General features: G+C 43.2%; 1 protein-coding gene across 26 annotated transcripts in view; it reads left to right on the forward strand.

The window, feature by feature from the left end:
* The window catches only part of KCNMA1 (potassium calcium-activated channel subfamily M alpha 1), a 382,597-nt gene that overhangs the window by 306,800 nt on the left and 58,404 nt on the right, over positions 1-17,393 (forward strand). For 25 of the 26 annotated variants that reach the window (XM_072130535.1, XM_072130534.1, XM_072130537.1 and 22 more), the window contains one exon: positions 10,987-11,080. In XM_072130535.1, coding sequence (XP_071986636.1) covers positions 10,987-11,080 — 94 coding nt within the window. Of the gene's footprint in view, positions 1-10,941; positions 11,081-17,393 lie in introns of all 26 variants that reach the window. The other variant, XM_072130542.1, reaches the window with a different exon arrangement.

Genomic DNA, 17,393 nt, shown 5'->3' on the forward strand with positions numbered 1-17,393 from the left:
TACTGGATGTGTGTGTATATATTCTGTGTATGTGTCTATGTTGTGTATATATGCTGCATATGTGTGTGTATGTTGTATATACTGGATGTATGTGTATATATTCTGTGTATGTGTGTATGTTGTGTATATATGCCGTGTTTGTGTGTGGACGTTGTATATACTGGTGTATGTTTATATATGCTGTATATGTGTTTGTATGTTATGTGTATATATGCTATATTTATGTATATATGCTGTGTATGCTGTATATACTGGATGTGTGTATATATATGTGTATATGTTGTAAATACTGTGTGTGTGTGTATATGCTGTATATCTGTGTGTATTTTGTCAATTTGATGTGTATATACTTTATATGTGTATAAATGTATGACTGTGTAGACACGTGTATTCTACATCACTTTTCTTTGCAGGAGACTTCTGCACTCAGCTGCTCCTCTGCTAGCTCCCTCCCTCCAGAGTGAGCAGGGAACAGCAGCCCCTCCCTTCTAGTGGTTGGAAGTCGTAGAGTTTGTTGATGATGATAGGCCTACATCACAAGAACTATTGACTCGTGCAAAAAAATTTTCCAGCTCCATGGTATATTACATCAAATGTAAAATGGTGCAACTAGGAGGAATATTTAGCCATGCAGATAACAAGCCTTGTATACATTGAAAAATGTAAGGCTTTTGGAATGCGGCAAGGGACTGGTTAAGGCAGGGGTGGGCAATTAATTCATTGCTATTAATTAATAATGTGGGGCCACATGAGAAATTGGAATGGTTTTAGAGGACTAAACTCAGTTCTACCCAATACGTATATACTATATACAGTATATATACTATCCCTACATAACATCCCTACAAACAGTAACAAAAACATTACAATGATTCAATGAAAATATGCAGGACCTAAGTACATTATTATTTAGTTACGGGTAGAGGAGCTCAAAGTTTTCAACAATATCACGGGGGCCAGACAGAGATAGGCCCCTTTCACACGGACACTGTGGGGACGTATATCAGGCCACGTATTCTTAGCAGTATATATGCCTCTGGTGCATGGGCACGGTGCGATGATCACACACGTGTGTCACCATACCATACCGTGCGTGGGTAAAAGACAGAGCATGCTATGTTCAATGCCAGGTGCCATGCCTCGCTATGGAGAGTTGAGGGGTGAGACTCATCCATCTTGGCTCCGGCCAGACAAACACACGGCAGTGTGAAAGAAACCATAGCTAGTGGCAGTGACGGACTCGGGCTCCTTAGGCCCACCAGACAAAATCAATCTGGGGGCCCACTCTTCATTACCCCCCAGGAATTATACTCTAGCCTTCCAGCCTTCAAATAGTGTTGTTTTCTGATGGACCTGCGGGGTTCAGTATTGGGTTGAGCCAGGGCCCACCGGAGGATCCTCTGCTACTCTGGTGGGCCAGTCCGACACTGGCTAGAGGGCCGGATGTGGCTCGCAGGCTTTATAGTGCCCAGGTCTGGGTTAAGGTATAGGAGGGCAACCAAGGTTTAAGTTTCACATTTCTTAAATAACAGAGGGGGAAATTTATCAGAAGTGTGTGAGAGCAGAAGTGTTCTAGGCAACCAATCAGAGCTCAGCTTTCATTTTAAAAATGTTGTGGGAAAATGAAACCTGAGCTCTTATAGGTTCCAATAGGCAACTAGAACAGTTTTGCTCTCAGACACTTCTGATAAATCTCCCCCATTGTTAGCATCATGTGATTATGTTTCATAATAGTTTTTCATGGGCCACGGCCATTATCCCACAAATGTCGGGCAAACGGTGTCAATTACAACGTTACACGTGCAAACCATTACACCTTGTGTTTTTCTGGTGCGGTTATACACATGTAACCTAATATTGGGTGATTGGTTTTATCTGATCAGATACATGCGCCATACAAGGTCATTTCATGTCGGAACAAATCACTGGAGGGGAAAAAAAACCCATAATATTGTTTGTTGTTCGGTAATTTCCATGAGATTAACGACACAAATTCTGTTAAATGTCTGCGCTTACTGAAGTGATTAATCTAATGAGAAAATCACTGATGTATCCTTAATGGGATGATTGTAATATGAGTCTTCCTTGTCTTGTATCTTGTCCTCTGAGCCATGTTGTCCTTTTGTCGTCTTCTAGAAGAAACCTTTCATCTCGGAAAGGAAATTTTCGGATGAAATCAGCCCCGTCTTCTTTTTTCCATTTTGCTAATTGTTCAATCTTTTGTTTCTCCCTCTTCAGCCACAAGGAAAGAAGCTAGATTAAGTGTCCACAGAATGTCCTTTGTTCCCCAGAATGCCACCTCCAACTCTGTGCCCGGCTCTAGACTCAGCCTGGAGCAACAAGATCCTATTCCTCTTGTAAATAATCGGAAAGGAAGCCTGTTCTTACCGAGCCATCCCTCCCTACTGCCCCTGCAGTTACTGGGCTCTTCCGATACTGGCAACTCTACCCGTCTCAGGTTGCAGCGGGCACTGAGCCTGCCAGGGAAATATCGCTATCACCCTAAGCAGCCAGAGCTATGTATGTAGATATCCAGATCTATAACTGCTGACGTTGCTGTGATATACTAGGACTCCTGTTGAAATAATATCCTTCCATGCGGCATCCTACAACTGAAGAGTTTCACATATTTTGCTCTATATGAAATTCAACATTGTGATGTCATTTTGCACGATGATGTCATCATTGGCTAAATATTTTTGAAACGGTGCAAATTATGCTACATGTTTGCATAAGTAGTTGGTTTCCCATGGCAGGATACGCTGTCGCTGCAATGGCGGCAACACTTTTGTACCCATTGTATCGTCCTTAAAGGAAACCTACGATTTGATTTGATGCAGTATGAAGCAAACATACCTGGAGAATGCTGTAGCTACACTGATGCAGGATCATATCTTGGTTAATCCTTGAGCTGAGGGGTTTTGCTGAAAAAACAATTATAACATTCAGGACCTTGGCTAAGACATTACACTGGAGCTTGGAATTGCAAATGGCTGCTATGTAAAGAATCACTAAGCATGACTAGTCCAGCACTAATCAACCTGAGCTGAATGACTCCTACTCAGCAGCTGGGGGATGTGGCAGCAATTGATTATTCTGTCTGGCAGGAAGAGAAGTGCAGGAGATGATGATGTAATCAGAGAGAAACTCTCCTGCTATGAGAAGCGGCAAAGCAAGCGCCAGAGCAGATATAGAAGCCACAAAGCTTCATTATCATAATGTTATATCTGATTTATCAGCAAAACCGCTCAGCACAGGGATTAACCAAGATATGATCCTGCATCAGTGTAGCTACAGCAGTCTCAGGGTACGTTTGCTTCATAATGCATCAAATCACATGGTTGGTTTCCTTTAATATGAATATTCATCTATATGTGCATTACATGGAGCATATATCTGTATACAGCTCCACACATCTAAGCACACGGTTCAACATAGGCTCACAATTTAATCTTTTAATGTGTTTAATATAGAAATAAAGTTGCCAATGTACTAAATATTTTTGTAAACCAAATCACATTGGCCCCAGCAATGGAGGACCCTTACCTAACATGTCGCCATGATGGAGATGATATCATTCCTACAGGAGTTTTGTGACTACTGAAATGTTTTCATTAAAACGTGTGAAATTTGTGGTGACTAACAGCTTGAACGCTTTCTGACCCTAAAGACATTAATGACTCTTATTATTCCTTTACTGAAGAATCAGATCATGTATTTACTCAGGGCAGTTTCACACTTCCATCGTTGGTCCGTGAATCATGAACCGTGTTGAGTCCTGAGGCACAGACCGATAATACTGCTGGGGAAGGACCGATAATACTGCTGGGGACAGACCAATAATACTGCTGAGGACGGACCGATAGTACTGCGGGGGACGGACCGGTAATACTGCTGGGGACAGACCGATAATACTGCAGGGGACGGACCGGTAATACTGCTGGGGACGGACCGATAATACTGCGGGGGACGGACCGGTAATACTGCTGGGGACGGACCGATAATACTGCGGGGGACGGACCGGTAATACTGCTGGGGACAGACCGATAATACTGCTGGGGATGGACCGATAATACTGCGGGGGACGGACCGATAATACTGCTGAGAACAGACCGATAATACTGCTGGGGACGGACCGATAATACTGCTGGGGACGGACCGTTAATACTGCTGGGGACGGACCGTTAATACTGCTGGGGACAGACCGATAATACTGCTGGGGACGGACCGATAATACTGCTGGGGACGGACCGATAATACTGCGGGGGACGGACCGATAATACTGCGGGGGACGAACCGATAATACTGCGGGGGACGGACCGATAATACTGCTGGGGACGGACCGATAATACTGCTGGGGACGGACCGATAATACTGCGGGGGACGGACCGATAATACTGCTGGGGACGGACCGATAATACTGCGGGGGACGGACCGATAATACTGCTGGCGACGGACCGATAATACTGCAGGGGACGGACCGATAATACTGCTGAGGACGGACCGATAATACTGCTGGGGACGGACCGATAATACTGCTGGGGACGGACCGATAATACTGCGGGGGACAGACCGATAATACTGCTGGGGACGGACCGATAATACTGCTGGGGATGGACCGATAATACTGCAGGGGACGGACCGATAATACTGCTGGGGATGGACCGATAATACTGCAGGGGACGGACCGATAATACTGCTGGGGATGGACCGATAATACTGCGGGGCACGGACCGGTAATACTGCTGGGGACGGACCGATAATACTGCGGGGGACGGACCGGTAATACTGCTGGGGACGGACCGATAATACTGCTGGGGATGGACCGATAATACTGCGGGGGACGGACCGATAATACTGCTGAGGACAGACCGATAATACTGCTGAGGACGGACCGATAATACTGCGGGGGACGGACCGATAATACTGCAGGGGACGGACCGATAATACTGCTGAGGACGGACCGATAATACTGCAGGGGACGGACCGATAATACTGCAGGGGACGGACCGATAATACTGCAGGGGACGGACCGATAATACTGCAGGGGAAGGACCGATAATACTGCTGAGGACGGACCGATAATACTGCAGGGGACGGACCGATAATACTGCAGGGGACGGACCGATAATACTGCTGAGGACAGACCGATAATACTGCTGGGGACAGACCGATAATACTGTTGGTGCATTTTGGCGACATTTTCTGGCGCACGGTAAAGTCCGGCACTTAGTGGCTCTGGGTCCCTGCGACTTATCTGACATAGTGAGCGGCTGCTATACAGATGTTTGCTCGGCATCTATCATAATTTTGCAGCTAAAAAGTTGCAAAAAAATTGGAAAAATTGCATCAAGTCTGAGCAGGTGCACTTGAAAAAAACGTTACTTTTCATTACTGAAAACAAAGGTCTTCGCTTCCAAAATGATTGGTCTGATTGGTCTCAAATGAGATCTAATAATTTGAGACAATTTCGGACAAGCAACAATTCCAGAACACATTTACTAAGGTAAAACTAGATCATAGATCACAAGCCCAAAAAAAAAGAACAAACCAAGCGCAAAAAAAAGCGACCTGCAGCGTGAGACAGGGGAAGATTTTCATGAGAATAATCTGTCCTGTCTGACCCTAAGTCAAAAAATTTACGGTTGGATCCAGGGGCAGCCAAAAATGAGTAAATTGGACTGATAGAGACAGGTTGGAATTATATCTGTGAAATGCTGTATTTTGTTAACACTGAATAAGAGAATATGTTATTTTGTTATCCTGAGTTATGGGGAAAAATATTTGTTTAATTCTTATAAGTTGGACTTGATGGACTTGTGTCTTTTTCCAGCCTTATATACTGTGATACTGAGTATATTTAAGGACCCTCTCTTCTTCTCTTTAATGATAAGCACCAATTTCATAGGTGATTGAGGCCTAGAGGGTAACTGTTACCATACTAATCCCCTGCCTCCCTGGTTATGATGCTTCCTGGGTCCCGACTGGCAGGGGCGTAACTAGAAGCTCTTGGGCCCCAGTGAAAAGTCTATGCCGGGCCCGACTATAATGTATGGTTTATAGTAATAGTCTTCTCACATGGGAAAGTGACACCATAAGGGCCCCCTAAACCTCTTGGGTCCTGGTGCAACCGCAACCTCTGCACCCCCTCAAGTTACGCCCCTGTTGACTGGTTCTATTTTTACAAAAAGTCTCTAGTAAATGTAAATCTTTTGTATTTGAGCCCCTTTTGAGAAAAGCTTTCATGATTTTGACCATCAATGATGTGATTCTGATTCCCTGTCAGCCTTGTTCCTTTCTATATAGTTAATACATTTTCATCGATTTTGCTGCACTTCATAAATAAATTATTTGTATGTGTCATAAGCCTCTAGAATAACTTCCTACACATGGTACTAGGATCAGCTTCTTGGGGAATGGAAGATGTGTCCCTTCCGTCTGCTTTCAGTCGGCAGTTTCAGGATCTTTGGAGGACCCGCCAAGGTCCTGTACTGGCACTTCTGTACATGTGTATTGAGAGCAGGAGCAAATGTGCAAGCATTTCATGGCTGAAGGTCTTTCTCAGTATAAAATTTAGTGAGAGGTTGCCCCCCCCCCCCCCCCCAGAAGGCTTGGGCCCCAGGCTACCACCCAAACCACCTATGTTATCACCCACTACTGGAGTACAGTGTATAGTTACACTACAGTCTTATTCTGCATCAGATAAATCCTGCTGGATGATGTATCTGGAGTAGCTTAGAACTGTGGATTGTACTTAGTTGGTATAGTTTATGGCAGAATTTTCTGATGTATGTACTGGATATTGTGGCGCATACACTGAGGCCCGCTTTTCCGGAGGTAACACTCCTATTTTGGAATAATGTGGCTCAAATGGCTCCAGGATCCTGGTGTAGACTGATGGATAAATCTTCAATCTATCTGGAGATTGATTTGTCCCTTTACAATCTGACACTGTTGCTGTGTATAGGGATGGGCCTCATCCATCTTTGTGCCTAGTTGTCAGATAATTCATATATTTCCAGGAGAAATTTTGGAGGAATCTCACAATTCAGAATATTACTTTATGGGGCACATGTATCATAGTTTGGTCTCTCTGTGGTGCATTTTTGAGAAATTTGGCGGCCAGTTTTTGCACCTTCTGTACGATCCTGTCTTTTTACTTGTGATACATGTTCAGTGTTTCCTATCCTGACAGGCGCAAATTTTGGCTTCTTTTTGAGACTTTTTGTTGCAAATGTCTCATCCACATTGACTTAATTTAGAATTTGAGGCTGTGTCCTGCATTTTTAAAAACTGTAGTCACACTCCAGGGAGATGATGACATATGAGGCTGCGGTCTCACGTTGCGTTTTGATTGCGTTTTGAAACCTATTACAACAGCTGAGGAGGTGATTTGCCTAATTACATTACTGTTAACATTTGCATTTACAAAACATATAGTAAACACAATGTAAACACATGCGCAAATGTTAACAATAATGTAATTAGGCAAATTACTTCTCCTGCGCTGTTGTAAGTGGTTTCAAAATGCAATTAGAGCGCAATTAAAACACCATGTGTGACCTGACCCTTAGAAGTAACCAATAAATTAAAAAACAAATATAAATACAAAAATGTCAGAATTTTAAAAAAAAACAAAAAAAAAACAGGTTACTTTGCAAAATGTCACACATTTAAAGCGCGTGAAATAATTCCAATTTACTTGTTTAAATCGGGTCCATGAAAAAAATCCTTCCTTTTCACTTGCCCTGGACCAGGTGCAGATTTGCGCCTAAAATGTCGCCAAAAAAAAGCCAAAAAAGTGACACATAAGTGAAAAGTCGCACTGAACGTCTGGGAAACAAAGATACATAAGGCAGACCGAGGCGTACTTGAATAACGACAGAGTAAAAAGTTGCAAAAATGAGACAATTTGCCTAGGAGAAATAATGATACATGTCCCCCTAGAGTCCTTTATGATATACCAGTGATGGGAAACCTATGGCACGGGGGCCAGAGGTGGCACTCGGAGCCCTCTCTATGGGCACCAGTGCCATCACCCAGCGCAGAGTTCACCAGACAGGACTCAAGGCCTCTTGCAGTCCCAGGCAGCCCGGGACCCTAGAAGGAAGCTACGATGATAATCCAAACTTCTTCTCCTTCTTTCTACTGTATTGGTGTCCTCAGGTGCCTATACAATTTAAACCTGTGACAGAGCAGGGAGTAATAAGTTACTGCTTAAAATGTGGCTTTGGCACTTTGCGAAAAATATGTGGGTTTTGGTTGTAGTTTGGGCACCCGGTGTCTAAAGGCTTTCCCATCACTGTTATATACTGTCTACTAAGAGCCACTGTTAAAATGCTTATCAGTGCCCCCTGCAAATGATGGATACATGTTAGTACATAGTTCTCGAATGTTTGCAGAAATAGAAGGGTATTGTATTTCCCTTAGCCATTCAGATTCACACCTCATTCTATAGTGCAGCTCATTTCCGCTCATCTTGCTCACTTGATGTTGTGAAGAGATACAAAGAATAAATGTATCAGATCTACTTTACACCCTGCGGATCCATTTTGCTTTACTCCTGGATTTCAATGCTTTGTTTAACAGCAAACACTTTATTTAAAAAACAAGACCATTAACAGGTTAACAGAGCCTTAAATTGTTCTGCCGAGGCCTGAAATGAAGTCTATGCTAATCCAATCCATTGCCGACCCCTTGAGGGTTTAATTAATAGAACAAACAGCTAACAGTAACATGTCTAGAGATACAGTAGGGGAGGAGGTAATTGGAGATTAGGTTGGAGGCTTCCCAGGATAGAATTAGCATGGACTGTAGGTTAACGCTGCCTGTTGGTTAATGAGGAGTGAAAAGTCGTAGACGATGTAACTGTAAAGGAAAACGCACTAAGCAACTTATAGATCCGTGATCGACTGGTGATAGAAATACAAGGGGGCGTCATGGCGCACAACTTCATGTAAGCGTAAACTCTCAACAAAACGGCCTTTATTGGTTTAGACATTCTACAACTAATGTAACATATTTAGAATATGTTTAGAATTACAATAATTACTGTATATACTCGAGTATAAGCCGACCCAAGTATAAGCCGAGGCCCCTAATTTTACCCCAAAAACCTGGTAAAACCTATTTTTTTTTACTCCAGTATAAGCCGGGTTTGGGTTTTCAGCACATTTTTTGTGCTGAAAAACTAGGCTTATACTCGAGTATATATGGTATATTGGTTGATACTTGATCAGCTGACAACTATTGTTCTCAAACCTCGGAGAAGAGTCTTTCCAAGCATCGATGTGCACTGCCAGGAGAGAGGGGAGCATTAATGATGTCTCCCCTAAGAACAACGTGATAAACCATATTGATATGCACACATCGGATGGATGGGCCGTCTTGCTGACTTGGCCTCTCCATGATTTTTCTAATGTATCAAAGTCAACTCTTTAGTTATTTCTGTTTTTAACTATTGCAGAATAGTTTGTTATAATATAAAAGAAGCAGTATTATCCATGTGTGAACTTTATAGAAAACGTAAAGGCTTTTTCCAGGCTAAAGATTTTAACGATCTTAGCCATCCTTAGAATAGTCCATGAACAGCAGGTTGGTGGGGGACTAGCAGCTAAAACCTCCAGCAATCGGCTGTTCTCTGCAGTTAATGGAATAAGAAGAGGATGTCTCTCTGTTTAGTGGCTGAGCCGTGCGACTACAGCTAAAAACAGCCTATAGGTGGGTGGCCAGTTGTCAGACCCCACTAATTTGATAATGATGTCCCATTGTTAAGATCCACATTAATTTATTTAGCCCCAAAAATACATGAAGCCTCTTATGGGAGAAGCTAGATTGACTTTGCGACGTATACACAACGTGACTCTTTCCCCAGGTCACACCTGAGATCTGTTTTGTTCCGCCAGCACGGACCTTAACTCCTCCAGAGTTCGATTGCAGTCACAAAAATACCCCGATCCAGCGGAATGAGGGACAAGCTGTAGTCTCCATAAAATTTTGTTTATTTCATCAAGTTAAAAGGAAATTACATCATTCATTTTCAACGCGTTTCGGATGCCGCAGTGTCCTTAGTCATGGAGACTCCTGCATCCGAAACGCGTTGGGAAATACATGAAGCCTACTATGGGAGAAGCTAGATTGACTTTGCGATAGATACCACGTGACTCTTTCCCCAGGTCACACCTGAGACCTGTTTCGTTCCGCCAGCGCGGACCTTAACTCCTCCAGAGTTCGATTGCAGTCCCCGAAAAATACCCCGATCCAGCGGAATGAGGAACAAGCTGTAGTCTCCATAAAATCTTGTTTATTTCATCAAGTTAAATGGAAAGTTCACCATTTATTACCGACGCGTTTCGGACGCCGCAGTTTCCTTAGTCATGGAGACTCCTGCATCCGAAACGCGTTGGGAATGAATGCTTTTACTCTCTTTTTAACTTGATGAAATAAAGAAGATTTTATGGAGACTACAGCTTGTCCCTCATTCCGCTGGATCGGGGTATTTTTGGGATTGCTTTGCAATACATCATAGAGCTGCCAGTAACATGTATCTATAAAAAGATTTTACAAAGCTAAAAATTAAGGGCTGTATTTGTTGGTTGTATATATTGTTAGAGTACAGACCTTTACGTTTCATTACTATTACACCTTTAATAAGGTTAGGGTACAGAACTCCTCACAGAAGAGGGATCCTGCATGATGTGGATATGAGATGTTGCTTAAGCCCCAGCGATGTATGGGCTTTAACCCTCCGGCCTCCTCACTCCCTAGCAGCTCCTCTTCCTCAATGTGCTTTGTGTCCCCACAAGTAACAGCTTTGGTCCCCCTCATTGTAGGCTAGTGGTGGTGGTGGAGCTGTGAGTGGCTGATGCGTTCCATGTTTTGTCTGTTTTCCTTTCACCCCTGTTCTTCTTCTGTTAGTTTCTTGTTGTGTTCTGTCTACAGTCCTGCTCACTCTCCCCTGCCTGACCGCTTTGCCTGTGTTTGCAGTTGAAGATGAGCAGCAATCAGCGTTGTCACCGAAAAAAAAGCAAAGGAATGGAGGAATGCGGCACTCTCCTAACTCTTCACCCAACATGATGAGGTAATACATGAAGTTGTCATTTATTTGTGCACAATAACTTTTTGTACCCTATTTTTTGGACTCTAAGGCGCACAAAAAATCCTTTGATTTTCTCAGAAATCAAAGGTGCGCCTTATATTCCAGTGCGCCTTATATATGAACCGTACTTACAGACAACAGCTGCCTTGAACTGTGCACAGGTCTGCCCCCTGCTGGTCATTCATCCTTATAATCAGGTGCGCCTTATATTCCAGTGCGTCTTATATATGATCCATGCTTACAGACAACAGCTGCCTTGTACTGTGCACAGGTCTGCCACCTACTGGTCATTCATCCTTATAATCAGGTGCGCCTTATATTCCAGTGCGCCTTATATATGAACCGTACTTACAGACAACAGCTGCCTTGTACTGTGCACAGGTCTGCCCCCTGCTGGTCATTCATCCTTATAATCAGGTGCACTTTATAATCCAGTGCGCCTTATATATGAACCGTACTTACAACAGCTGCCTTGTACTGTGCACAGGTCTGCCACCTGCTGGTCATTCATCCTTATAATCCGGTGCGCCTTATAATCCGGTGCACCTTATATATGAACCGCACTTACAGACAACAGCTGCCTTGTACAGTGCACAGGTCTGCCTCCTGCTGGTCATTCATCCTTATATTCCGGTGCGCCTTATAATCCGGTGCGCCGGATTATATATGAACCTAGACGTTTTAGCAGGAATTTATTGATGGTGCACCTTATAATCCGGTGTGCTTTATAGTCCGAAAACTACGGTAAGGTGTTAATCGGTTTAGCAGTTGAAAATCTTTAGTTCCATGTTAACAAAAATCATGAAGAAATTCTTATCCATCCAGTAAAATTACAATGTAATGAATTAAAAGTTGTAATACTTGCCTTATCGATCTTCCACCACTCCCAGTTGCGATCCTTCCCTGTGCTTTACTGGTTTCTGTACAATATTGACATCATGTCATGGACCTGCAATGGCTGGAGGCCTGGATACAGAACCAGTGTGGTCCTAGGAAGCTTCACAACTGTTTTTATTGATTTCTATCATTTTTTTGAAGAAATCTGATGTGAGTGTACCTCTTAAGTTGGGTTGAAGGACATCTACCCTCAGGATTATATATTATTAACCAAGTACGCTTACATGCCGGTGTGTGCCCCCTTTGTCAGGCTCCCCTATTTTTTAAGTTTTTTATGCCTTTATTTTTATAAAAAAAGGCTTCACAATGAGCCTGAGGGGCTCCACGCTACATAGAAGTTAATAGAGCCTGGAGCCCCTCAGGCTCATTTATATAGTTTTTAAAGAAAATTTTCTTAAAAATCAAGGGCATGAGAAGTTAAAAGAAGAGTAAATCCCGCATCTAACAGTACTTGTTTTATAATCCATGATCCTGATGGTAGATTTCCTTTACATTGCATTCTGTAATATGTATGGTATCACTCCTAACAGGGCCTGGGTACACTCTATACCAGTGATGGAGAACCTTTTGGAGATAAAGCGCCCAAAGTACATCCAAAAACCACTTATATGTTGCAAAGTGCCAACATGACAATGTAAGCAGTAACTTACTGATCCCTGCTGTATCACAGGTTTTAATCGTATTGGTGTCCTGAGTTCACCAATACAATAGAAAGATGATGGAGAACTTGGATTCAGGGTCCCCTGAAGAGGAACAATCGGGGTTCCCAGAGCAGGCGCTCCAACAATAACGTCTGTCCACACTTTCTTGTTCCTCCTGTAGCCCTGGCAAACTAGGATGTTGCTTTAAAATGGCGCTGAGCATGGCACATCCTGGGCTGTATTGGACCGCAGGAGGAAGTCCTGTCTGGCAAACTCTGTGCTGGGGTGATGGCCTTGGTGCCCACAGAAAGGGCTCCGAGTGCCACCTCTGGCACCCGTGCCATAGGTTCGCCACCACTGCTCTATGGGTTTCCCTAGAACTGTGAACATGTAGTATATGAGAACATTACCAAATGGTTTTGCGCATCCCAAAAAAAGCATTGAAACATTTGGTGGTGCCTTGGACCCTCTGAGTATCCTGTGGCATTGTATGCAATCTGGTATCACAGCCTCATGCACATCTATAACTTCCTTGTTGGTTTCCAAAAAGAAAAATTATTCCATGTGTCAAATATTTTGGAGCATCTAAGGTCATATTACGTTAGACATCCTTTCGAAGAGCTAAAGAGCTGTCCAAGGTACGGGAGACGTTTGGATAGACGTATCTGACAGCTGTCCATGGTGCTGAAAAATCCTGCTCAGTCTTGATGCACCGACAACCTCTGTGCTGCCTTGAATGTCTTTAAAGCCTTGTCTTTACCCTTGGATAAAGTTTTTTTTTTCCCCTTCCACAAAGCAGCAGGCAATCTGTCAGTATGTGTTTAAACCCTCGTCTCTATTTTACTGTTTCGAAATAAATGTTACAGCTAAAGAGAGAAAAAAAAAAAAAATTGAGAACGGGTGAAAAAAAAAAAAAAAAAAACCTGGCGGGTTGTTAGATGGCTTTTTAGAGCGCGAGTATTTATTCTGTCAGCGTATCAGCAGGTAATGACAGAGCTGGAAAAAAAAAACAATTTCTGTCATGGAAAACAATTTGAAAAGGCGTTTGAAAAATCCGTCGGCTCTAAAGTGGGAGCACTCTCCCCTCGTCCTGTTCCCGTGTAGCTGCAAACAAGCGGTGGCACTAATGATAACACCAACCAATCAGCCGGCTCCCATGATATGCTCGCCTAAGGCTAGTCTCTCTTTGAAGCGCGGCCTGTGAGTACAACTATCTGTTCGTTGGGACTGTGTTGAATGAATTAGTACAATCTGAGCCGAACCTGAGAATTACCTTCCCTTTTATGCTGTCGATTGGAATCAAATCTTCATTAATTGATTTAGACGGCGAAGGGAGAGAAAAAAACTAATAACATGCAAGCAGCTCGACTGAGGCCATACTGAAGTTATACAATGGAGCGGGGACGCGGCGCTGCAGTAATTAGGACATTCAGAACTTTGTCGGGAGCCGTCGAGCAGATAGGAAGAAAGAATTGCGCAGTGCTGGATTATTTTTTACTTGTAGACGATACTGAATTTATCCAAAATGACACCTTCATCATTTAGCATAAAAATGTACTCCCTGTACACAAACAATAAGCATTTCAGGTTTTATTATTTTATCTTCCCAAATTGCAGAAATTTGTTGCAGACTTGCACCCAGATAACTGGGAACACGAGAACCATGTTCCAGAGTTACCCTGTAAGTGGCAGATGGCTGGACCGAGGTCCATTTCAGTGACTGCTGGGGGGAAGTTGGAGGAATCATTTCAGGCCTGTGCTCGTTACACCCTGGTTATTATTCTCCGGAAGTCACCTCCAAAACGTCACAAACCATACGAGCGCTGTCTCCGCTAAATGCTACCAAGCCACGGCACAGTGAAGTCTCCATTGGGAATTGTCCTAAAGATAAGGACACTTTGTAACCCACCAAGAGGTATATACTCCATAGGAATTTCTAAAAAAAGAATTTGTTCATCTTTTGTACATTTTATTGTGTGATCTGTGTTGTAATGAATTGCCAAACAAGATCAAATAGGAATGTTTACGATATCTATGGTGGTCAGTTGTGTTTTTCAAACACCCCACCAGAAACAGTCAACCCTTGACAATACCTCCCAGTGGCCCAACACAATTACTGCTCAGCAGTAACACCTCACCCGAAACTCTAGTCAACCCTTAATTGCCTGCATTAATAAATACAACACATATAGGAACAAAAAAATTGTGTTTTTTTTTTGTAGAAATGACACACGATCCTATGTTTTGCTTTTTTTTTTTTTTACAAATTTTTCACACGCCGAGCTCAAAAGTTGGCCTTCACTGGTGTTCAAAAATATAAGTGAAAAGTCCAGCATCCAGGCGAAGTATGAAATGTAAAATCGACTTTATTAGAAAAAAAAAAGGAAAAATAATATAGAGACGCCACTGTAGCATGCTCCTATCACTCTGATAGTGTCTGTAGGAAGCCTTTAATAGAACAGGAGGAACTGAGAAGACTCCAAGCACCAGACTTTATTGTTCCCCTCCTAGTAAATCCAAAAGCACTGTACCCCTAGGAGCAGATAAAGACTGCAGTGGGCCCTTGGCTGCATGACTATTATAGCCCCTACAAGTATGGAATTCCCTTCCTACATCTGGTACTAGACTCAAGCCTCATGAATGGAGGCTGCATCCCTTCTACCTGCTTTCATTCTATGGTTTCAGGACCCTTGGATGACCATTTCAAAGTTCCTCAGTGGCGCTTGTGTATTGAGAGCAGGAACAGATGTACGAGGATCTGTGGATTTCATGGGTGAAGGTCCTTTTCAGTATAAAATGTGGTGGTTGGTTTGGGTGTCCATGGGTGCTCTACAAGGCGTGGTCCCGGGCTGTATTATATCCCGCCACTCTCTGCCAAGTTGGCACTGGTTTGGACCAAGTCAAACCTTATCTAAAGCTCAGGATAAGTCTCCACCATTTTCGGGCAAAGACTTTAGAAAATTCGCCCCTGCCCCCAGCTGCCCGTTGAAACACTGATTTTCCCCCAGCTACCCAGCGGAAACGCAGATTTTTACAAGCGTTGACCGCCAGAAAATTGGGGAACCAAGGATTAGTAAAACAGTCAATTCGAAGCCCTTCCCACTACAAAACATGCATAGACGTAAATTAAGAGTTACGCTGAATGTTTTCCTACAAAACTACATAATAACCTGCAGAGATCTTCTACGATATCCTGCCGACAGACGGAACTGTTCTTGTTTCTGTACTTATGTCTTCCGACAACTTATATTGTGAAATCCTATATTGGAGATTCCGTTAACTATCACCTTAGATCCACTAAGCTAAACGTGTGCAGTGATGTACGGTCATTACATGTGTCATAGAGGACTGAGAAATGTACAGTAATACAAGTGAAAGTATCAGAATCTCTTCGAGGCTTGGAAGGTCGGTACTCGCTGAGTCACCCTCGAGCTGAAATGGAAAAAAACACAATGATTTTCCCTTGTACTTCTGGTTTTCAAATTGCTACAATAATAAAAGCGAAGAAACTCTGCAAACACTAACTGGCCTCACCGAGCCGGGAACCGCTCGCCCCCTTTATTATTTTTTTTTTTTAGCTCTGTTAAATCTCTCTCCTTCCTTTGATCTTGAGTGATAATAATTCCAGGGAGTTATTTACACAGTTTTCATGTGCTTCAAAGCCGTGTCAAGATTCTGATGCTTTAGGGTACATCTTTACCCTACAGGCCCCTGAGAATCCCACTGACAGCTCAGTACACTAGGTGCAGGGTTTTTTTTTCCGTATGCTTTTGCCTTCAGCAAAACATCAAATTACCAGATACCAGACAGCCGTGCTCTGCACAAAAGGCCATTCCTGTAGGTATATTATACCATATATATATTAAATACTTTAGTGTTATCCACTACATCTTATGTGCAATGGAAAGTGATGGCTTTGGGTTGCCTTAGGGGGAGCGTTTCCTTTTTCCACCCCCCCCCCCCCTTATTTATTTATTTTCTCTATTCCCCGCACTTATTTATTTATTTAAGTTCCTTCACTCGCAGAGAAAGCGGAGCTGACTGGGGTATCGTGCGCGCTCCTTACAAGCCCCTCCAGGCCCAGAGGCGTTTGTAAATAAGTAATGATTAACAGATTGGCTGCGGGTTTTTGAAAAGCAAAACTGTGTCAGTCTGTATGATGAGGTGGGATGTTCAAAGTGGGAGCTGGCATCCGAGGATTGTCTGCGGAGAGCTCCGGGAAGACAGAGAAAGGAATGGAGGGAGACAGTTTAGAAATGAGAGGTAGAGGGTGTGGACCGGGAGCCAGACTTAACAAGAAGCTACACGGAGGGCAGGGAAGGAGAAGCTGTTACAGTCAGGATGGAGAGAAACATTGAAGATCTTTTACAGGAAACCTAAGAAATTATGATCTGGATTCTATGGAATTTTACAAAAAGAAACTTTGAAGGTTTATAGAACAACGAAAAACATGGGGGGGGGCGATTTATTAATTCTGTCGCAACCTCGATAGTCGGTATCTGAGATCAGACTACGGGAAGCACAGCCCGATGTATTAAAGTGGCGCACGGCTGTAAGTAATTAATGCGCGGATGGAACTAATCAGTCGGGCGCCATAAAAATGCCGACATCAATAAGATGTGCGCCAAAATCTTACACGGACTGCACCTTTTTCTTTTTATAACTTAGATTTCAGACCATTTTTTACCTGGTCAGTTTTGCGCCAAAATTTTTCCTCATCTGTTATGCGACAAAGTTCACATAAATGTGGCGGATGA

This window comes from Engystomops pustulosus, chromosome 11 (assembly GCF_040894005.1).
Source record: "Engystomops pustulosus chromosome 11, aEngPut4.maternal, whole genome shotgun sequence".
Classification (NCBI taxonomy): Eukaryota; Metazoa; Chordata; class Amphibia; order Anura; family Leptodactylidae; genus Engystomops; species Engystomops pustulosus.